This window comes from Pieris brassicae, chromosome 12, assembly GCF_905147105.1.
Source record: "Pieris brassicae chromosome 12, ilPieBrab1.1, whole genome shotgun sequence".
In the NCBI taxonomy this organism is placed as follows: domain Eukaryota; kingdom Metazoa; phylum Arthropoda; class Insecta; order Lepidoptera; family Pieridae; genus Pieris; species Pieris brassicae.
The window spans coordinates 2,548,802-2,573,748 of record NC_059676.1 but is presented as its reverse complement, the minus strand read 5'-3'; the positions used below and the strand labels follow the sequence as shown (position 1 = coordinate 2,573,748).

The following is a 24,947-nucleotide window of genomic DNA, read 5'->3' as shown; positions in this document are numbered from 1 at the left end:
CGAGTTTTGCTAACATTGTGTACAAAATAATTTAAGTAGAATAAAAACACCTACGTGTTTATTTATAGCGAAATGCAATATATATATATATGTTTTATAAATATAATACCGATAAACCGTGGTTTTGATGGTACACATACTGTATTTTTATATTGATTTAGATTTATGAATAATATTATATATTGCTATGCTTTTTAAAACTAAACGTAATACACGTAAAACAAAACGATGGAAGGTTTCGTTGAGCCATGATCGGTCAATTGGAAATACGTGTCACGTTATGATTGGACTAGGCAATTGACTATTGTCTTTTGTTTTATACTCTTAGCGTCCGGGATTTAAGTTTTATACATTTTGATGTGAGAACAAAAAAAAAATCTGTATCTAGCTTATACAGAATATTTGTTCTCATTTGAAAAATAAAGGATTACGAGGTTCCATATTTCATAAACTGTCATAGATTTATAAATATTATCTTAAGTAAAAGTAAAATATCGTATCGTGAAAGAATTGTTAAATTTATGTCGGTATTTAGTGTTTAACATTATAGACTTGTGTACTGACCTACGTAGGAGTTGCTAAGTTAGCACGTCAAAGTTGAACCGGAGTTCTAATACATTTGTAGATTCTCAGTATGTTCCGAACTTGTACTAAGCGTAAATTTACATTAAAAAAACTGTCATATAATGACAAATCCCTGTTTGAAGTCACTTAAAATACATTAAAAACATGACTGACGCGTATTGAATGAAAATGACGCTGTTAAAGACATTTGTATATCGAGACCCATAATGTAAAGGTGCGTTCGTGACTTGTTAGGCCTATTGAGATCGCGGGTAACATATTACCTCATTGTGAATGTAAGGCAACCCTATCATACAAAAGAAATAATGAAGTAGTGAAAAGCTTAAATCAAATTCGCGCTAACAAAATACCTGTTGCTCACAACTACGTAACAACGACTATAGGGTTATGTATTTCTTAATTTTCTTAATAGTCCTATAAATAAACAGATAAATATTTTAAGAAAACATTTTTTAAACGAAAGTGAAAGCATATACATAATACATAGCTTCAATCCAAAAGTATTTTCCTAATGTGTAAAAGCCATGTTAACAATAGACAAGACAAATATTTTACACTCAAGCCGTAAATTGATGCGATAAACGCTGAACATCATTAACTTCATTTGTATGTTAGAATAACAGTTATAAAACCAAAGTAGCATTACTATAATTATGACATTTGTTGAAAATTATTTAATATCAAGATGATGACCAGCTACATTGACGTAACAGTGTTGTCAATTTAACAAAGGTAATTTGCGCAATTTACACTTTGGCACTGCGACCTCGAATCTCACGTTGCTTCTCTTACCAGTCTAGCAAGTATTAATAGCAGTTATACTAAAATTAACCATGTTTCTTATGTGTTAACCAATATTAACAAAATGTTTTCTTCCAAACGGTAGCACGAAAGACCTGACCTGAGAAGGAAAGATGAAGTTGCATTCAAAAGATTAATAAATAATAAAGGAATTATTATCGGATTTATTTATTTATTAACACTTCGTTACAATTAAAGAAATTGAACATAATTAAATCAAAAGGAGGGCAACTGGCGGCCTTATCGTTTTCGAGCGATCTCTTCCAGGTAACCTTAATTACCTTATTAAATTACCTATATGATCATAACTATGACATATGTATTTAGCTTCTTTTTTTTAATTATGTATGTCAAAAGCAAAGGGACGTATAGTCAGCAATTCCGACAACATTTTTGTTACAAAAATATTTAGTGATAAATGAATCTACGAAAATTCCCTTCAGGGCTTCAGGTTCTTGTCTCAACTTTCACGTAACAAAGTTTTTATAAGTTGTCGTTTCTTATTACACAAAAATGTTTTATATTAGATAAAATTATTTTCCTATTTATATAAACGGACACAGTTAAGTTTCCGGTCTTGAGGTGACAAATAAATATATTACAGCTACAATATAATATAGATTCCTCAAAATTTTCTAGTATTAAAAATTGGTCAGAAATACGGGGTAATTAGAGCCTAGGGCAATGACCCTTTATATCGTAGGTAATTTTCTAAGCAAACTCCATATTTTTGACTTGGATATGGTTAATATACAAAAATAAATTTAAATATATTGAGCTTACAATATATTAAGCGGCGCCGCTGTATTCCCTTCATACATAATAAATTATGTTTTCGTTAACACCTGATAATACTTTAAGTCTCGCAGAAAAAGGTGTGTAAATATTGCTTTATCAAAATACTGTATAATACTTATAAGGATTCGGAAAAATGCGAAAAACAATGTTAAGGAATTATTTGACGAAGCTGAACAATGCGTAAAATTGAATGGGTAACGTATAATTTGTATGGAGATATCATGTGGATATGGAATAAGGCAAATAAATCGAGTTACTGGAACTACGAATGAAAACTGGAAGATGTTAGGGTGAAAGGACAAATAGATCGCGTCGCGTGTCTATAATTGAACTAGTGGAGCTTGACTCATCTCAGACAAAAGAAACACGCCATCGTTTCGCCTTTTGTTTTTACATTCTTACTATACAAGTATCTATATCTATTAAGGGAGACCAAGCGAATTTATAGCCGATTATAAAATGCAGGCCTGCTTCAACAGATTCTTATATTTATTGTTTTACTCTTATCCATGAAATGTTTCGTTTTGTATTGTTATACAAAACATGAGAATAATAGTTTTAAAAAAATACTTTTTTAATTTGCACATTTAATAATATCTACGTTTGGTTTCAACTTTACCCCTTTGATCTTAAATCTCAAGGTAAATAAATGTCTGCTACTAAATAGAGAAATTTGAAGTACGTTCTTGTGTTTATTCATTACAACAACCTTATGTATATACGTTGAGATCTTATAGATATAGTTCATCTATTATCTTATATTTCACACTATAAGTGTAGCAACTTATATATTAAATAATACTCTAATTTAATAAGTTTCGTCCATTCTCAATAGGAAATCAGTAAACTACGAAGAGGAAGTGCAACGTAAGCTCAACGATCGGGGTTTATTTAGTTGTTGATTTATTATCATTACTCAAACTGATATTAATTTGATTAGTATGAAAGTAAAGGTCCCTAAATGGAGCTTTGTTCCACATTAATAACGTAAAGTTTAAATAGCGAATTTTATATTGGATGCGGGAAAAAAACATTTTAGTTAACGCACATAGAATATAATGTCCGATTCTTGGCCGTGTGTCTTTTTACTTTTACTTTCTATGTTTAATGTACCATCTTTTTAGTCTAGTTTTTTTTCCTGTTTAGTTTTGTCTTAATAGTGTATACCATGTATTTTTGCACTAATACATTTTTATTTATTTATTTTTTACTCACAGTGGAAGAGATCGCTGGAAAGCGATAAGACCGTCAGTTGCCCTCCATTTGATTTAATTGTAGTGTAACGAAGTGTTCATAAATAAATGAATAATAAAAATTTTAAACCTACTATGGTCAGGTGTATCTAAGCTTGCCGCTTAGCTAAGTAATTACACATTTTAATAGAATGCTAAAAGTATACCTAGAATGAGAGCTGGGATAGACTAAGTTGTCATGCATTATTATTATGCCAGATAATATGTATTATATATTATAAAATATAGACCTAGTCCAGCCATAAGTTCTGTTACACATAAAAAATGCGTTTTTTTAATGAAGTAATGTAATATTATTAAAATTTATACCTTTATATGTGTTAGTCTTAGCATAAAAAAAAATTCTATACGTAATGGCCACCTTTAGTTTTTATACATGCCTTTTATCTGTTTGGCCACTGATCTATGGATTAACGCACTGTTTCCAAGGGAAATTTCACCACAGCTTGCTCCAAGGATGTTTTAAGGGACTCAACGTCGCCGTATCGATTAGGCCATGTCCTCTGAAACTGACCATAAGTTGAAGTCTAAAAGGTTGAGGGCTGGGCTAGATGAGAGCAGACTGGCCCAGCTCAGCCCTTATAAAGTCCGGAAGGTTGGTTTCAAGCCCCAAGACTGGACCCAAGACTGTATCTTTGTACACTTTGGCTGAAGTTTTCACAAAAAATGAGTTTTGTTACACCTTGATAAGACATGCCCCACCGAATCATCACTGACACAGGATGATGACCACGTTGTACCTTTCCGACCACTTGAACAGCTTCTTTAGAACTGAGCGTACACTTTATCATTTTCCTTATTGTAGTGTTCTGCAATCATGATTTTTTTTTCATCAAAGAAGATGAGGATATTTCTGTGCTTTTTACCTGCGTATCGTGACAGAAGGCGTTTTGATCGATCCACTCTCTTTAATTGTAAATATTGATTTAGACCATGTCCTGTATATCGGAGATAAGCACTGAGCTTTAGGTCTTGTTTTATTAGGTCCTTACATATGAAATTGGCGTTTTGTATGGGAGGAACAAAAAGTCGAATATTTTTAAATATAATATATTTAATTAATCAAAGTATGAACCATTATTTTCTATGCACTTTTGCCATCTCATAGGTAGTTCATTGATCCCTTTACTAAAAAAAACAGTCGGACGGGAATCAATAAAATCTGTGAAGGCGATTTGGACTGCCCCATCAGAGTTAAATTTTTTCCCTTGCAAGAAGTTGTCCAAATTTCGAAAAGTCGTTTCCGTAAATAATGCGATACTTTAAGTTTTCCATTTTGTAAAATGAGTGACGCAAATAGAAACAAACAGAAGAAAAAAACAAATGAATGACGGTCATCGAAGCACAAATACATGAGTAAATAGCTGTACAAATTTGAATTTGGAATTCCTTACCAAAAAGGAGAACATTGTGATTAATAATGAGTTAATAGTGAGTTATATTGAACACAAAAAAAATATGTGAAATGGCGCAAAATCTAAAGAAGTTTTTAAAACAATATACGTGTTCCAAATTCAAAATAATTCAAAAGTTGAAAAATAGAATAGCTTTTATGTAACAGTATTTCTGGCCAGACTAGTAATATTTTATATTAACTGGCATTTTATCAACTAAGAAATATTAAAGTTTCATGTAATCAAATCTCGTTTAAGTTTATATACCTCTGAAAACTAATTATGACTTTGAAAGTCGTCTTATGTTTAATACTGTACAAAATATTTTAGTCTTTCCATAACTTAAAAGAAAAAGATATAAACTTGCTCCTTATGGTATATTAATGATGTCTAGAATTCTTCCTAAGCGACAAAGTTTTAATATTTTATAAGAAACGTAGCATGTTCGAGAGTGGTGTCTTTAAAGTTTTATACAAAGCTAATAGGACCCTTAAAAAAGAAGCTGAATTATATAATACTTTATTAACTAATTAATAACATATATATATAATGATTCGGGAAAAAACCAGATTTGATACGATATGTTTGAAATATTGTGAACTATTGGACAAATAAAAACTTTTTTTGCTAAATAATATATCACGCCAATCATACTGTTGTGAAAAATGGAGGTTTAGGATGTTACGTATAAAATTATATTTTCGGAACCTTGGTAAATTTTAAATAGAAATTATTATATCATACACGCATATCACTGAAATCCATGAAGAAATAAATAGATATTTATACAGCCAAAACCGTTTACGACGACATCGTTTAGAACAACATGCCGGTTATATTGACAAAAATCAAAGGTCCCGGCAGAAATCTATATACAAGTATTAAGTAGTTAATGTTAACTAGTAATTAACGTCATCGGTAGTTACGATTATCGGTTTTTACGACCAAATATGAGTAGTCCCTTCGATGTCGTTATAACAGATTGACTGTATTGACATTCATCGTTATATTTCATTTTTATTGCTTAGTTGCGGCTTAGTTTATAAACATATGAAAGCTCCTACAGTGTTTTCTTTAAGTAATTAGAGCGAGTTGTGAAAGCCTTCGTTTTCTATTGACACAGTCATTTTCCTTGGAAAAATTATGGAAAAGGTGTTTAATGAGCACTTTTAAAAGCTAAGCCTTGATATAAAATTTAATATTAAAATGTCTCAAAGCATGATATTATGTGACCAATTTGTCACGTTTGGATTTGAAAAGCGATCTGTGCCGCCGCCTTTGTAACATTCAATATTTGCGCTTTTGTATTCGGCTTTGTAATGCCCTCTTTGACTGAAGTTTCGAAATTGTGTTCTGAACGTGTGGAATTAAATGAAAATATATTTATTGATTCATTAAAAATAAAAGTCAAACAGGTAAAAAAGCTCGAGGAATGCTCGAAGCAACTAATAATAATCTTTCGCCGTTTTGTTTATTTCCTTTGTTTTAAATAAATAAGCAATATGGAAAACTGTCATAAATTATTTTGTTACAACAACATTTTTAGTTTGTAATTTTAAAAAAACATTGGAAGACACCCCAAAATACTTTCTCAATCATTTTTTTCTTCTTATTTAGCAGTAGCAATTTTTGCTAGTAGGATCTAGATTTTCCTGAACAAAGTGCATAAACAAAGCCTTTGTTTAATCAAAATCAGATATCGCGGAGTAGTTATCATTTAATTAAAACCACAATACAGTCAAAAGTCACACAGAGGAGCAAGGCTTTTTATTAATTCTAAAGGCAGAAGTCTTTATCAGAAGTGGTTATCTGTTCGTCATTAATAAAACAATTTATTTAATTTTAACAAGTCTTTTCTTTTACAGAATAGCTGTGTAATTTGTTTTCCTTGTTATGATTTACAGTGAAATTATTTTCTAATTACATTTTTAATCACGGAGTGTATATCGAAGATAATTAGCCAATCATATCGGTTCTTGTACTAGCTATACTTATTGTAATTACGTATAAGTTGTTCCTTCACTCAAAATACTTTAACTCACAAACTAATAATGGTTGTCCAATTTATACACGTTTCTTTTGAACGTTAACTAAAATCATTAATTTAATATAATTAGCGCCATCAATGTGTCAGCCTACGCTTAAACTTTTCAGGTCACGTAATACAAAGGACTAACCCTGAAAAAGTATTTAGTTTGAAAAATAATGGAATAAGCGCGTTCTACCTAAAACACTTCGGTATTTTATCATCCGTCTTATTAATTAAAATACTTAAGTCTAATTTCACCGTTTCATGTTGTAACTAAAGTACTATCTGTCTCTTTTCATCACATCGTAAACACGACGTGACAAAGATAAAAGTGTAGTTTAAAGAGTAATTGATCCGATTTTGCGTATACAATTTAGGGGGTTGAATATAATTGTAACAATGAGACGAAAGGTCGTCTGTAAAAATTACTGTAAGAAGCTTTTAAAACGTCTACGGAACTTGTATGGCGTTAAAGAGGAATAAGTTTGCCAGTATTGATTCTCGGATAACCGCTCTTGGCTCACTGAGCATAAGTGTTTGCAAACTTGTGAATCCAATAAGCTTAGTTGTTTTGACGTTAAATGAAGCAGACATTGATAAGGCTCAGGATCAATTCATTTGATCTTATTTTAAATGCTTCTAATATTGTCTTTGAACAATTTGCAACAAAATTTAGTTTACTAAATAATTGTTTTAACAATTATTCCTTCAAACATAACGCATATGGGTTTATTGCTTTTGTCGTTTTCTCTCTCTTCAATCGGCAGCGCATATCTCAGAGTCGTGGTCAGCAACGTAGCACCTGGAGCGGACTATTTGCTTCCACCTGTTTCGGTCCAGCATGTCTCGTATGACATGACAGTTTTGAGGACGATGAGTATTTTACTTGATCGGTCCATCTGGTTGGTGAACGGTCACGTGATCTTTTGCCTTCTGTGTTACCAACCGCGATCAGTTTCTCCCATTTCTCATCGCCTCTGCGTATTGTATGTTTGTCGTTTTAAGCTATACCAAATATTACTCGGTCGATATCTACTTCTACCTATATATATATATATATATATATAGGTAGAAGTATATGTATAGGTAGAAGTATAAGTATATGTATATATATATATCTATATACATATACTTATACTTCTACCTATACATATATATATATATATATATCCTTTTTGAGCAATCCTTGTGCAATGAGTAAAATAACTACTGCAACGATTTCAAAAATTATCATTCATGTTTAGAATGCTACATTATCGCATAGTAACATTTCTTATTTTTCCGAAAATATATTCAATTATATATTATCAGTGCCGCAATGCCGAGAAATGGTGCTAGTTTTTATTAATTTCATTTCTAAAGGAATTGACAGATCTTAAATCTATCTGAATCTGTCTCAAATACCACTGCAAAAAATCTAGTACTTTTTTAGAAAGCATCTGAAAGTATCTTTGAAATTTCTAAACCCATTATTCAGCAAAGCTAGGGTAATGAAATTGTACGTCGTGTCAGCTTAGCTGGGATGAAACGCGTGAAGGAGTGTCGGCGATCGTGTGTCAGAAAAGTCTTATAGTTTCGAAATAGAGCTTCAAGCGCTTTTTGTTTCTGAAGAGGAAAGTAGAAATTAGAGGAATATTGATGAAAAGTTTTAGCAACTGTTTTGCTATGTACACTAATAGTTATATAGCCTATACCTCTCCTCAATAAATAACTCCTTAGATTGGAATCATTATTGTATTTTCTAGTCTAGTATATAACTACTCTTCTGAGTTATAATATTATTATAGTTGCTGCGCTAGAAGCATTCGCTGATTATTTTCCTTTTGTACCTTAATTATTAGATATGTCAGTCTTTATTTTCCTTACTATATTTTCTTTTACCTCTCGAGCACGTATTAGTTGCGCACAAAGACTATTTAAGAATCGCAAAATATTACGCTTGTACTGTTTTCGTAGACAAACTCTTGGCTTAGCCAAACAGTGCTATCGCCAAAAATGGCTCAGCCCGCTTCCCGACCTTTTTTTGTCCCATGCACCACCTTAGTCTTCCTAAAATTCTTATGTATACATATTTTTTAATATAAAAAAATTGAATTGTTTACTTATGTATCTTAAATTATAGGTTTGAGGAAGAAGTTCCTAGAAATTTGTTGACGAAGCGCAGTAGCTAAAATTTTTAAACATTCAAATTCCAAGTAATTCTAATAAATTTTCGAGTAGTTTAACAATTAAATTGCCCTCCGGTCGGGCAAATACTGAGCTAAACCAAAATCGCCTTAAAAATAAGTTAATTATACAACGGAAATTTAATTTTTGAATTATAAGTGATGATTAATGTTACCCATTAGATATACTATTCAATTGAAATTATTACGATAGTCCTATAACATTAACCTCTTTGACTCGACACTACAAAGAATTGACAATTTAAAAATCGACGAACAAAGTGTTATGTATTATATTTGAACAGTACCCACATACACATAGATGTATGATATAATATGACAGTAAAAAAACTCAAAATACAGTTAAGCACAGAGCACCACTAAAATAATGCAACACAAGCAATAATGAAACAATGCTGTTCATAATAGAAGCTCAATTCCATAGTTAATGAATGTAGAAACAATATCCTGTATCACAGTAAACTTGTACTATTTTTAATATTCGGATCTTACGAAAAAAAAATAAGATTTTTAAGTACGTGATTTCGCATATAAACTAAAAAATTTAAGATGTTTTCACCCTTAATATTTCTTTGCTTCTATAACATTATCTTATACAAGGTGCCTACGACAATATACTAACCCAATAACCAAAACAAAACACAATTATCTGTGTGAGTTGTGAACTCAGAAGTGTCAAACTTCATAGTGTGAAATGATTTGACAGTTCTTGAAGCTGGAGTTCCATTACGTTCTAGAATACGAAGTATATTTCAACGTTTGCTGTAAGCTGTAATATCAAACTTTGTTCAATATTAAAGTAAATTTACCTATTTATGAATGTCACTATTTCTATAATTTTTAAATGTTTATTGGCATCCGAATTTCAACCTCGGTCTCACATTAGTGGATTCCATGCAATTTATAGCTCACAGAGGAAAATGAAGCAACCGGGTTTTTGCATTTGATTGATTTGATAAAAAAAAAACAATTGCAAGCTAAAACCAAAACCCATATTGCACCGTTACAGTTTATGTATGTGAAGAACACATGAACACATCAAATGCAAAAACTCGAATTTCATTATAATGTGCTTCAAAACCTGAGTCGTCCGACCTTACAAAATTAGTAATTCAAATAAACCAATTCAGTTATTGATCTGATGATGACTATTTCGTTCTAGGTTAATTGCATTCGTGACACACGTTGACACATTGATTTTGTTTGATTTTAATCATAAGATGGCGTCGAATCACTTGTAATTGCGTTAATCCATTTTGGACACGTACATGCGATGGATAATAAATGAACTGAATATCGAAATGATTACAGTTTCGCCAGTTTTATGGTTAAGTCTGTTGTTTGTGATTAAATAATGAGTTTATATTCGAAATTTTCATTCTATTATATTATTTCAATTTAAATTCAAGGAGTGTTTTGTTTGTGGTGAAAAAAACTGCGAGTTTTAAGGCATGTCAGTGTAGCATGCTCAAGTACATATATATATTATATAAACAACAGAAATGGAACCCATCACTTAATTATTACGCTAATATTATATTATATATAATCTGGTTTCAGGGTTGGGAAGGACGAACGGATAATGGTGGGGATGGAGTAGAACCGCCACAGCCTGCGCACGGGCCACTCGACGCTGTTTGGCAGCCAGTTGCTGGAACCAGGTATATATATATACAACCTTCATCTATGTAATGACATAACATACAATGATATTATTTTATTTATATAGTAACTATGGGATCGTCCTTCTTTGAAGTCGTAACTAACGTTACTCTACTGGGGCGTGGAGCAAATTTAGATAGATTTACCATTATTTGTAAACGCTTATATTTACTTATAACGGAAATAATACATGATTAACAAAAGATAATAAGAATATTGTTATACTTCTCTCAACAAGTATTTACTTATAATCTAGCAAAGAAATGTTATGTTAGGAATTAGTTCCTACTATCGTAGACACAGGTAATTTAGTATAATTGTTGTTAATATTTAACTTGTTTGTTAATATTTTCTTGTATGCATTAAATAAGAAAATATAAAATTTATTTTAAATTTTGTTAATTTAGATTCGAATGTATACCTAGTCCAGTTATTATTCAACATTATATCTCATAAAAACGTTTAAATCATTAAAAGGGACACAACATTTTTCTTACGTGATTATTTATGTTATAAATATATATAGTAAAAATGCTACAGATAGTATATTTACTAATCTATAATATAGCCTATATTCAATTACCACAGAAAATAGATTCTATATTATAGTTTTGCAAAGACTATCATTTGCATTAAATGCACAATAGAAAACGTTTAAAATATGCTAATAAATAAAAAGGAGAACGCATTTTTCTCTTATCAAAGGAAATAACAGGTTCTGTGGCGCTAGAGGTATAAACGAGGTTAAGTGTTCATTTACATACTTAATGTATTTAAATCTATACAGTTTTTACAGTATTATATCGTTATTTATTACGCATTTTAACTAGAGTTATGTTTACTTTCTTGACATGAAGTCATGCTGAGACATATAACTTTATTTATATAAAAATCTATTAGAGTAATATCAAAAACGTCAAATCTTTTTATAATTTAAAATATGAAATATTTACTTACTGACTCCGCTGGCGCAGCGACCTTAGAGATATTAGAGAACGCAATTAATTTATTTAGCTACGCAAAAAAGCTTTGTTCTTTTAAAGGAATTACTAAGATGTTTTTATCTAACCTTATATTATATCTATTCATTTATGGCGAAATCTGCCGATGACAGGTTCAAGTTCAACTAGCAGGCGACGCGACGTCTTCCGAAAAATAATTTTGGCTCAGGCCGGCTCTCGGGTTATCCCAAATATTTATTGTACTTTTCACTTTAAATCTGTTGTAATACTTTATTTATGCTTTGCTTTATTCTGGCAAAGCTTCTCAGAGTTGCCAACTTCTATCTTTAATTTACATAATTTCAGACGTTTTCTCAAAGTTTCTCTTATTATGAATTATTGACTTTCTAATTTGTTGTAAGAATAAATTATTTCAGATTATTGTGAACACATAACAGAGTAGGCGGATAATACCACCATGGAATATTGTTTATATTATTTGCTTAATAAACTAATGTTTCGTGTATTGAATATTATAAAATATATAGATAATGATAATCCAGTGGCGCTAAAACCACATTATTTATTTTTTAGACAAGTAGACAGTCTGTCGATTTTTGTATTTGTCGGTTTCCTCACAATGCCATTACCGTGTGTATCGAGTGTTAGAAGAGCACATAGACAGAAAGCCCATTGATGCACAGCTGGGGATAGAACCTACGTCATCAGGAATGGGAGTCGCACGCTGAAACCACTAGGCCAAGATTGCTGAGTATTCTAGTAGTGCAATTAATACGGTAAAGAAAAACCGTCATGAGGAGGCGACAACATCAAAGGCCAAAAATAAAACGGAGGGCGTCACGAGTATGAAACATAGATTTTTCTGTTCGTTACTGTCTAGACAAAGTTTGTATAAATGAAAATCTTTAATGTAATGAAAATGATTTAAAACTTGACTCAATTTAATTAACAACTTCACTACGGCTGTGAATTGAAAATTTAGTTTTATTAGTTACTTCGTTTACCGTAAAAGGCGTGTCATATATGTGTAATATTATTTTAACTCGTATCTCAGCCAGTATTGAATACAAACCGGCGCATTAGGAATTACTTTAGATTACAAAGGGAATAATTTATACGTAAGTGTCTGCGTTAAATCGAAAAGCTTAAATATTGCTATTAAAACCGCCAACGAGCCGCGTTGGCACGTTGCCAGCGATTTGGCCGCCCTTGCTTTTGCATTATTTGGTATATTTTCAAAAACGAGCAACATCAAAAAATGTAGTGTTTGTACCTCTACGGAATACATTTCAACATAGGGACCTTCACGTAATCTTGTACCAATTCTTAAAAGGCCGGCAATGCATTCGTGAGCCTTCAGGCATTGGAGTTGTCCATAGGCGGCGGTATCACTTTATATCATGTAAGCGGCCCGTTTGGGGGCAAACCTTCTATATTTTTGTTCTAAATATAAATTTTGCTATAAAAAATTAGAAGATGAGATAGAAGAAAGAAGCTCAGATATAAGAAATTTAAGTTAACAATATCTGACGAACCCTGCTCAAACTTGGGATAAAAAAAGTTTTCCTATTACGGGTTAACTTACCGTAACTGCATCAGGCTTTCTGTGCCTTATTATTGCTTCTTATTCTGATATAAAAATTGGCGTCCCTTACTCTTTTCTTAGGTCTAAAATCAGAAATACCTTCCAAATCCATCCTACAAAAACTAACCTAGGGGTCCACCTCTCTTTGGAATTCTTCGCGATTTTAACGGATTGAACAGTGCTGGATATATTCGGTAGTGGGCTGATCGGTTTTAGAGAAAGCATTGTTTCGTGGTTATCTCGAACCTAATTCGCTGTTGTGCTGATGTTTTTTTTTTAAATTTTATTTTATCAAAATATGTTTTGGTGGTATTTTTTTTTTGAAACACTTATGTTTACTTCAATTGTCATACATTTTAGATGAAAGATTTTGTAAAATATGCAGTAGATTAAGTACAATGTACGATGTGGTAAAACTTAATAAATAAACAATAATAGAACTCAGGCCTCCGAATACACCCTAAAGCTGTATACTATACTGTAGATCACACTATATCTCAAAAATCGTTTAATTTAAGCAATTACGTTGCATTGAAAATATTTATCTGTAGTCTGATGAGTATAAACGTCCTTTGAATATAAAATTGTCACAATTCAATCACAAATAACGATTTACACGAAAAATCGATTTGGGTTAAAAATGCAGTGCTTATGGATGCATTCTCATAAAACTTTAAAAATAATTAACTCGACGGTGACGTGATCAATTTTATTAAAAGGTTTTTTGTTCGAAAGGTTGTCTTTGTTGCAAAGTTGAAATATTGGATTTATAGGCAAATTAACTTTTTGTATAACCGTACAGTGGATTAGTTAATGCGGTTGACAGGAGTCAATAGTTTTTTTGCATGATGTATTTTGACCCGGAAATATAATGTAAAGTTAAATAATAAAAAAAGTAACAACTGAACGTCTAAAGAATATGAAGATCTGTATTGTGATATTTATTATTATATAAAAAAATTGAACATAATTGAATCAAAAGGAGGGCAACTAGCGGCCTTATCGCTTTCGAGCGATCTCTTCCAGGCAACCACTATTGGGCAGCCACGCCTTTATTTTTGTTTCATTGATAATATATCTTTATAGGCACGGCATTTAGAGAAATCCATCGGTGTGCAGTCATGCGTTGAAAACATGACCTTAGGATTTGAAGACGGAGTCCTAACCACTAGGCAGTTCAATTATGAGGTCACTCCAATTTAAAAGAGAAGTACTGTACGTAGATTTTACACTAATATTTTTTCTTGCGAATTTCAAATCAATTTTACTTGTATGTATAAAATTTTAATTAGCTTTCAATCAACTTGGGTATAGTCCGAATTTCATTATAATTAGTAGTTTTTGAGATAGGATACACGCGTTTCTCGCGGCTTGAGAGCACACTAAGTATTGTATCGTCTTTTTTAATGAGCATTATTATCCTACAAGATTGTCTCTCCTCGCGTGTGACTCTCCTCTCTAAGGTAGGTTCGATTCCCGGCTCAGTACCAATGAATTTTCTATGTTGCGCACACAGAAAATTCACCAGCGTGCCTTAAACCCAAAAATCAACGGCGTATGAAGAGTAATAAATAATTACGAAACAGATACAGATATCTGAGGCTCAGACCTAAAACGTTGTAGCGCCACTGGTATTTTTCTTTCATGTTTTTTAACGTTTGATAACCAACAACATATCAATTGTTTTCAGCAAAGAACTTATCGTGCATATAAACTTGTCGACAATAGAAAAACGCGATGCAATTTAATCCCGTACATTTGCTCAGGTTTTCAATAGCTACCAGTTAACCTAGTTTTGTACTCGGACGTATGTGACTTTTATTATTTCACGTGAACATTTGTTTTAAATCCAAAATGTTCTAACAAAATTAAACTTCGTGTTAAACTTAAAATGACCAAAATTAGCGTCTTTTCCACTAACACAGAAACAAATTAAATGAAACATCAGTTAACACATAACAGATAATTAATATTCTAAAGAATATAATCAAGAAATATAATTATTTCTTTACATATTTTACGGAATCACATAATATGTTTAAGAGTCCGCACTCTTGAGGCATTACTGTCATACCATTAAGTATGTACGGCTAAAGTTTTATATCTAAAGTTCAAACAAATATTGAAGTGTTAATAACAAATTTATATTTTATATTAAAACTATACTTGGAGCTGTACAGTAAAGAGTAATATAGAAATAATACAATGCTCCAGAACAAAGAGCTTCGGAATATTGTCAATGCATTATGGTTTATTAAAAAAATAAAATGTATCCACAAGGATCTTAATGTTGATACTATCCTGAATACGGTGAAACGGTTTGCCTTTACTCACAGTTTAACAGGCTACATAACCATGTGAATGTTGAGGCATTCCAACTTCTTGATACGATGGGAACAAGGCGCATAAAGAGAACTAAACCTTTTGAGTTACTAAAACTAGTGTAGTGAATATAAGCGCAAGTGTGATATCCCGGACACACGAACACAGTGTCAAAACATTATAGAATACTAAGACTGATAATGAACATTACTTTAGTTTAAGTTATTCACTAGTATTGTAGAAAAATAAGTCAACTAATTAAATAAATAATTATTGTATAGGCTTGATTGTAATTCATGTAATGTCGCACTCTTTTTGTGAACTTTACTGTAAACGTAAACCATACCGTGGTTTATTTGGAACTCACTAGATCAAGCATTATAATAATTAGCGCTCCGAACGGGTATCGAAAGATTACAGCGTTACGGTACCATGAAAATACTGCTTTGTAGTTCTCACCATATTTGTCTCAGCCAAAAATTACGAACGACCACTTTAAAAAAAAACAAAGTAAGAAAAAACGGCAATTTGTTGGTTAACGCGTTAATAAGAAAAGTGATAAATGTTTCGTAATACGTTTCAACTTTTCTTGTGGGATATTTTCTGAAAAGCAATTTATTTGGAATGTCGTGAAAATTAATTAAACAGTTGAAATAACAAAAAGGTTATATAACCTTTATTTTATCGAGTACATATTTAAATAGAACCTCTTTAGTTAATTAAACTTTATTATATTATTTACATAAAATTTTGAAGGATTTTCAGCGATGACTACGATTAGTCAACGCGAGTCTAATTGTTAAGTTAATAGATTGTAATTTAATTGTTAAAAAAATACTTCTAAACTAACGCCATGTATTCGCGAAGTTGATATTTGTAATATTCCGATTGATACAAAATATTTAATTTTTTATAAATTTAATTTAATAATTTTGCGTATATACTTTTTATTTAAGAGATATTAACAATGTATAATGCTTTTAACATTCCTAGATGCTAATCAATATGGATTGTTATTTCAGTTGCAGGTTGTATTTTCAGTTGTCACCTTCGTTAGACAAATAAAGAAATGTGTTCTAAATAACAGATACTTGTAACCGTTTTAATCGTTTAACAATTTATTTTTGCATACCTAAAAAAGTACATTTTGATAACGTATTTATAGAAAAAAATACTGAACTTAATCGATTTTTATTCACTTTTATTCGTGCATAACAACTAGACTGATAAAGAGAAAATATTCAATAGCTGAGGCAAGCTAAGGCGGTAATATTACGTCATTTTCCAAAGTCATTAGATATTGTTGTCGAACCAATAACTAAGTTTGGAAACTTCTGAAATCAGAACCTTAACCACCACTATTTGTAATATTATTTCATTATTACTTCATATTCTCCTGAATCTGATGCCTCAAACTTGAGAAAGTTTCATCAGAGGCCTATTTGCAAAATGGTTTTATTAATTTCCTCTTGTTTTAAGTTGTATACACTTGTATAACAGCTTTTATTTGTTTGTAAAACAGCACGGGCTTACCATCTATTTCTCGAAACAGTTCAGCCCAGTTTTAACCCCCCCTAAACTAAACAACCTAATTTAATTTAATTGGTATTGCTTGTGAGATACACTGTCTTTTCATGCGATGGCCAAGTCAACCTATTTATATAAAACATAAAATATTTTTAATATTTATATATACGTATATATAAAATTGTCGTGTCACAATTTTTGTTCCCATACTCCTCCGAAACGGCTCGACCGATGCTTAGGATTATTTTTTTATGATACAGCATACAAAAATACATACAACCTTTAATTGTCACCCCTCTACGATCAACCCCTATTTTTTATTATTTTAACAGAAAAATGTTTATTTTGAAATATACATGGCAAAACGACGTTTGCCGGGTCAGCTAGTTCACTATAAAATGTTGTCAGATTAGCTAATTACGTAATAATTTAAAACAAAAGGTCCTTAAAGGATCTGAGGTTTATTTACAATTTATGTGTTTGATTGCAGAGCATGTACTCGGATAGTACTAATACTTTTAACCCACCGAACAATCACAAGAAAATGTATAATTTTCCATTTAAAGCTTTTTTATTTGCCGCCATGTTCCGGCATCGTTACAAACTAAGCCATAATTAGAAATTCCCGAGAGATGAATGGTGGCTGACGAGTTAATTGATTTGCGCAAGTCTCCTTCGACGTTGAGAGCTCTCCGTGAGACCATAGGGCACAAAAGGGCTCTCATTTTACACCACTCTATTTTCTAAGGCTGTCGTTCTAGTTATTTCACGCGTCATATATGTGATATGTCTATAATAAAATGTAGATTAATAAAACATGGTGGTATATAAAACCTATGAGAGTATCACATTTTTCTTCTAGATTGGTTTAATAGCATGAACACAATAAAATGTAATTGGTAAAATAATAAGCAATGTTTAGTTAAGACATGGTGTGTGAAAATTTAACTCCTAAATTACCTTCTATAATTAAACTTTATCAATACGAGGTGACAATGAGCGATGTAGTTGAGTATGTCTTGCACATAATATAACAATATATTTATAACAGAATTTGGTAGTTAAGTCAGTTTTCGATATGAACAACCTTTGTCGATATCCAAATATCAATTGATAAATTTAAGTGTAGATTTTCTTATGCAAATAGCTATATATATATGCCGTTTAATTGTTTTATTAGGTTAAGTATACAGTGTGGTTAGGCCATATTGTGTACCTTCTGGGCTTCCTACAATTTTTACCCCAGTTATTGTATTGCATTCTGGTAATTATAAAGTTAAAACTTAGAACTAAACAGAATAAATACATTTAGGGTCTGTTTCACAATGTACGGATAATTTCTACATAAGTTCCAAATAATTTATTACTATTATTTATTACTTATTGGTAGGATAAACACTATTGTTGAGTTTCACGACTGTCAGAGGGCGCTATTCGTCACATAAAGTCCATCATAAGTTAAGAGGCCGATGAAACGCGAAGTTTCTTATTCGGAACTTTTATCTCCCAAATAGCTATTTGGTACTTTATCCATACATTTAGAAAAGTATTATATAGACAAAAGTACGGAAGTTTTACCAACATCTAAATTTCAAATAAAAATTATCGCGCCGCAAATATGACACAAATGTTTTGCTATTTATTTTGAAAAATTGCAAGTCTTTATAACAGTTTCCGCAACAATATATTCTGTTCTCCCAACTTTAACGCGCAAACTATTTGTAGTCTCCATTCAATTTCAGATAAGCTGCCTTACGTGCTCGGGTAATAATAATAACTTGCCAAAATATTACACAGTACAGACTTATCACAGTACAAAACACCAACCACAAGATACGAGAATTTTCTCGGAAAGGATTTCCTTTCCAAATATCCTTTAAGATTTTTCTTAAAGATCATTACTGGATAGTACATATAAATATAAAGCGTATAAATAACCTAAGTAACCTACGTTAAAACTAAATTATCTTTTAATGAGTGTTGACATTTAGTGAAGATTAAAAACTAATTACACTTTTTATATAGAATTTAAATAAAATATCATCAAAACAAACTAGTAGAGAATTTTGCTTAATATCGTAAGATAATATAACTTTTATGTAGTTAATCTTACAGCTAAAGTGTATAATATTCCAGGCTCCACTTTAATCTAAATTTTCTCCGCTCAAGGAAATCGGTTCATTACTTTCCAACGCCTGATCTGATTTTTACACTAAAATAAGCTTTGATTAAAATTCATACAACGTCGTTGTATATATTATATTTGTCAGTAAAACCCAAATCTCCTTACATTTTAAAATCCTATATATGAATATACATGATTGCATTCATTTTTAACATCGTTATATTGATAAACACCTCGTACAAACAGCGAAAATAAATTGACCACTGGGAGCTATTATGACCGTCAATGCAAGATTGATAGAAGATTACTTTGAATAACAAGGGCTTATGATTGCCCTTATTATTCAAAGTAATCTAGAATTAGATTAAAGTGCACTTTAGCTGTAAGACTAACTATATAAAAGTTATATTTTCTTACGATATTAAGCAAAATTCTCTACTAGTTTGTTTTTATGATATTTTATTTAAATTATATATAAAAAGTGTAATTAGTTTTTAATCTTCACTCAATGTCAACACTCATTAAAAGATAATTTTGTTTTAACGTAGGTTACTTAGGTTATTTATACGGTTTATATTTTTATGTACTAACTTTATTTTCATCACAATATGACATTGCAACAGAAAAATTAGAAGACAAAGCTGAGGTATTTTCGAACCAATTCGACTTAGGGTCCTTCAAGAAAAGAGCGTACCAATTCTTGAAAGGCTGTCAACGCACTTGCGAGCCTGCTGGAAATGTGAGTGTCCATGGGCGGCGGTATCACTTAACATCAGGTGAGCCTCCTGCCCGTTATCCTTCTATTAAAAAAAAAGAAAAGAAAACTTAATAAAGTGGTTATCAGACAGATAGCACATTTTATTGAAATAATCGTAAAAAACTTAAATAAACACAATGAAAAATTCATACGTCATCTTCACAATAAAAAGCGCTGGACCGAAGCAGTTATAATTGCTAGAATTCAATAGTATAATGAATAGAGGAATCCCAGCGCATTTTTAGGATTTCGTTCCGTCACGTTAATAAAATGGGTTAGAAGCGATTGACGCAGCAATTGCATCGGAAACTGGCTTTCTCTTTCTAAATGCATCTGAATTTCATTCGAAATTATGAAATTACCGACGCTCTGATCAAGTCGAATATAGTTTATTCTTTTATGACTGCCACATGCAATGGTCAACAATTATTTTATCCTCTTTTGTTCTTCTCTCATTGGACTAGCATGTCTGATCGCATTCAAAATCATTACATTTTTCGTTTTATATTTTCATACCTTGATGTGATTTCTAATCATTTCATTAAAAATAATATTATCCGTTTATTTCCACTCACTCTTAGAATACGGTTACAATATAAAAATATTCCATTTTCCCCCTATTTCTTTTTTCATCATAGCGTAAATACAACAGGCAGAAATTAAAGAGTATTTTAGTGTTAAAATATATAATTAAAATAACTGTTCGAAATTCTCCAAGTAAACGTATAAAATCTTATCTGAAAGTTTCAAATTAGTACCCGGTAGTTATTTGAGCCAAAATGATGACTCTCTGAAGATTTAAAGAATATTGAGAAAATGTGTCAGTTAATATTTCATTTATAATTATATGCTTACAACTTTATATATCGCGATTTAGTTTGTGAAGCAATAATATATAAAATTAAGTATGAGGTAATATACGCATTGGGTACAAGGGGCAGGCAAAATACTGTTTCTTTAACATTTTTAAATAAAAGTAGGTTACCAATTTTTTGCCCTTAACAGTTAATAAAAATAAAATAAAGGAAAAAAAAACCTATAATCGAGTACTACACAATCATGATTACATTAAGTCCATGTCATGTTTAACATTAGTAAACGACCGCCGACGAAGTGAAGGCCTACAAATTCTTCCACTTGTCTCTCATCCTCGCCACTATTTTCCATTCCTTCCCCGCAATCGCTTTGGGCGTCCTGTTAAAACGCAACGTGAACAGTTATTACTACGAATATCGAAAGTTGGACATCCGGCATAATGTCCAAGTTTATTTTGACGTAATATCGATAAGCCAATGGGCGGTAGTATAATAGTAAAGATTTGTTGGCATCTTTTTATTCATGCATACGAAGCCACTGATATCATACGTATTAATTACAGTAAATAAATACGAAATATTATACAGTAATAACCATATTTACCAACGTTATTAATGTTGACTCGCTTCGATAGAGTTTGTTTCATTAAATCCTGAAGTTTTTTTGCTGTTACTTTGAGTTTGTGTACATATGTGTACGTTTTATCGCTTCGATATTTTTGTAGAATAATTAGTTTAGTCACTAAAGCTAGTGTTATGTGATCGCGGTTTAGTGTTACCTGATGTTATTGTGTATATGCATATTTGTGGTTAAATTAAAATGCCATCAATTTAGAAGCTTGCGCAAATTCATTTTTGAATAGTAAAGTAAAAAGTATTCAAATAGTATTGTCTTTTATTAAAATAACTTTTACACATTTAAAGAAAACACTTTTTCAACGGATTGATGTTATGTATTATTATAAACTTATAATTATTTCACATTATTAAAAAAAACAGACGTTTCGCGTGCTTTACACCTTTTGTCTTCAGTCACCGTGACAACGCACGCTGAAAATTATGTAAAAAAATTATAAGTTTATTATAATACATAACTTCAATCCGTTGAAAAGGTGTTTTCTTTAAGTATTCAAATAGTACAGTACCTAAATGAAAAAGTGCGACCAATAACAATGTTGGTCCCTTTTCTCAAACAACAAAATATACAACAATTTCATCGTCGTCCACGATGTTTTATAAGAAACGAGAAATATATTTTTTTGTGGTTTTTGCTCACTCAGCTGAGATACACATCACTTTGTTTAAGATAGCCGTGACTATAGATATAATGTAACTAATGATGTGCTATTTTTAAACTAACGTTACGAGATTACATATTTTATACTGCCGCAACCTTCATAATGTGATGTGGGCTTTTGTTTGTAGCTGAGAATCGTGTTTCATTTCGTCATTCGGTCCACAAAGATTTAATATTTCGGATGCAAATTTTCGTATTGTTGTAGTTAAAATACGGCTTAATATTTTAGACGGAGTGCTTTTAAAATAGAAAGCCGTATATCCTTGTAGGATGTGTGAGGAAGGAGCTGCTTGTGAGCTGTGAGTCTGTCTGTGTCTTCTGTGTTTAGTAAGAAGTAGGTAATCTTTCTGTATACATTTAATGGACTTTTGGTTCGGGCTTGAGATTCGCACGCTTAACCAACTGGCAGATTATCGCAGGTTAACACTATACAGTCATTCGATGCACTAATAGCTACAAAAATATCAATGAAACATATACAGAAATTCTGAGGAAGAAAGTCTGTAGCACTAGATATGGAAGCTCACGAAGAAAGCCTCACCAAGTGTGCATGAATAATTATAACTATGCTCACACACGTTTATAACTCATGAAATAGTCAAGGGTACTTAGAGCGCTAGGATATTCAATAAGATTTGCTGACTCAATGGAATTTAATTAGTGTCTTTCAATTTGCATTTGACTCAACGTAGTTCACTGTTGACGAATATTGCCTTTCCCTTCATAATAAACGCCTAGGGGTACAATATCAAACGTGGATTTAGAATGTAGCCAGTATTATCTCTTTGACAATTCTAAGCTAAATATTAAATATCTTATTGTCTAATCTGTTTCATGCATATGATGACTGACTTGTAACTGATATAAATGTAATAACTATTAAAATAAATAGCTATATATAGATAATATTCTGTTTTAAGGGAAATGCTTATTTAAACGACCATGTAGGTGTAATAGATTTTCATTAGATACCTAAAATTCATACGTAATTTTAAAAGCATTATAAAAGCTTTTTGGAATATTCGCCCTCCAGGCCATTCAAGTATTACGTAAACAGATTTCCTGCAATTTATTCCCTCTCCCTTACTCTTGTCAGCAAATGTAAGCAAAGCTTTCAAAAATAATAGTATATAAACGTATTAATTTTATGTAGGAATCGTTCGCATTTTGTTTTCAAGCATAGACAATATATGGGTTATATCTGTTAAAAGAGTAAATAATTACCTATCCCCTATAGTGCTTACGTAATACTTAAACGGCCCCTTTGAGTTTTGAGATTGTTTTTATTTTTTTTATTATTATTTATTTATTAACACTTCGTTACATTACAATATAAAAAAATGAACATAATTAAATCAAAAGGAGGGCAACTAGCGACCTTATCGCTTTTTATGTTCTTTCTCTACATTTTATCGCTATCAAGCGATCTCTCCCAGGCAATCACTGTGAGTAAAGAAAAAAAATTTAAATGTATAATATTTTTTTAATTTGTATGACAGTAGAGTTGGCCTAGTGGCTTCGGCGTTTGACTCTCATCCCTGAGGCCGTAGGTACGATCCCGGCTGTGCCCTAGTGGAATTTCTTTCTATGAGGGCATTTAACATTCGCTCTTACGGTGAAGGTAAACATTGTGAGAAAAGCGGCTTGCTTTTGACCTAAAATGTCGACGTCGTGTGTCAAGCATAGAATCACCTACTTACCTATTAGATGAACAAATTATCATGATATAGGAATCTGAGGCCCAGGCCTAAAAAGGTTGTAGCGCCATTTATATCGTATACCGCGATTTGACAATAGTTTCAACAAGAAAATTAATATTTCGTAAAAATTATAATGATATTTCAGAATTCTGTCGTTTAAAATGCGCAATTTGATTTCGAAATGTTTGAACAGTAAAAAACACTAAAGCTGTTACTTAAAATATATAAAGAAGCAGTCAACAAATTTACATAATGAGTATTTAATAGGAGAAGTCTGTTCCGTCTCAAAGCACGTGGCTAATTTTATAAAGAGATCCGAGAGTAAATCCAATTTAGTATCGTTTTAAGTATTCGTTCAATTGGAATTAATACAGTTAAACTTATAATTAAAGCTGTAAGTCTGGCTGGGTTTAGATTAACTTCAGGTAATTAAGATTAAAGAGTACCTAGTTTGAATAGTTTTAATGTATGAATACAATTATTTAATTAGTTGCGTTGAATAAGTATCTAAAAAAACTATTTTGTTTCTTTATTATATACTAGATGGCGTTAGCAGCCATCGCGGTTGTCAAAAGCGGTTTGGTATGGCGTTGACAGAAGTCAAAGTCATCGGGATTTTTATTAAATATTGTTTAATTGTGAGGTTATTGTAAAAAAGTTTAAAAAGATATTGATAATGATAATAATAGACTTTTAATGTCGTTTCTTTCGTTTCGTCGGATAGTGCTATTTACGTTTAAGATAATTTAATTAGTATAGCGTGTAAGTACTAAAATAAAAAGTTTATATTCAGAGCAACACAATAATGTTTATCCGAATTTTCAATTCCAAATAAAATAAGTTATATTATATTTTAAATATTTACGCAATGACTTGACTATGGTTGACAGTATATGTTCAGCTCTGCGAAACTGATTAATAAATATATACAGCTTTGTTGCTCTAAAGACCTGTCAAACATGTTAAAATACAATTCTTTTTGGAACGTAATTAAGTTAGATTGCATAGCGAGTTCGTGTATTTGTTGCGAACCGGGAACATATTTTTAGATACCCCATCAATCACGATATCAAAGTACATTGATGGATCGGAAGCTTTCCACTTGAGTTTATTGAAATTGACTTACATTTATTTCTTCATTTTTTTTAC

The 24,947-nt window shown here is 31.3% G+C and overlaps 1 protein-coding gene across 1 annotated transcript in view; it reads left to right on the top strand.

The window, feature by feature from the left end:
- The window catches only part of LOC123717454, a 42,418-nt gene that overhangs the window by 1,752 nt on the left and 15,719 nt on the right, over positions 1–24,947 (top strand). Inside the window, exon 2 of the mRNA XM_045673443.1 lies at positions 10,607–10,707. Within this exon, the coding sequence (XP_045529399.1) occupies positions 10,607–10,707 (101 nt within the window). The remainder of the gene's footprint in view (positions 1–10,606; positions 10,708–24,947) is intronic.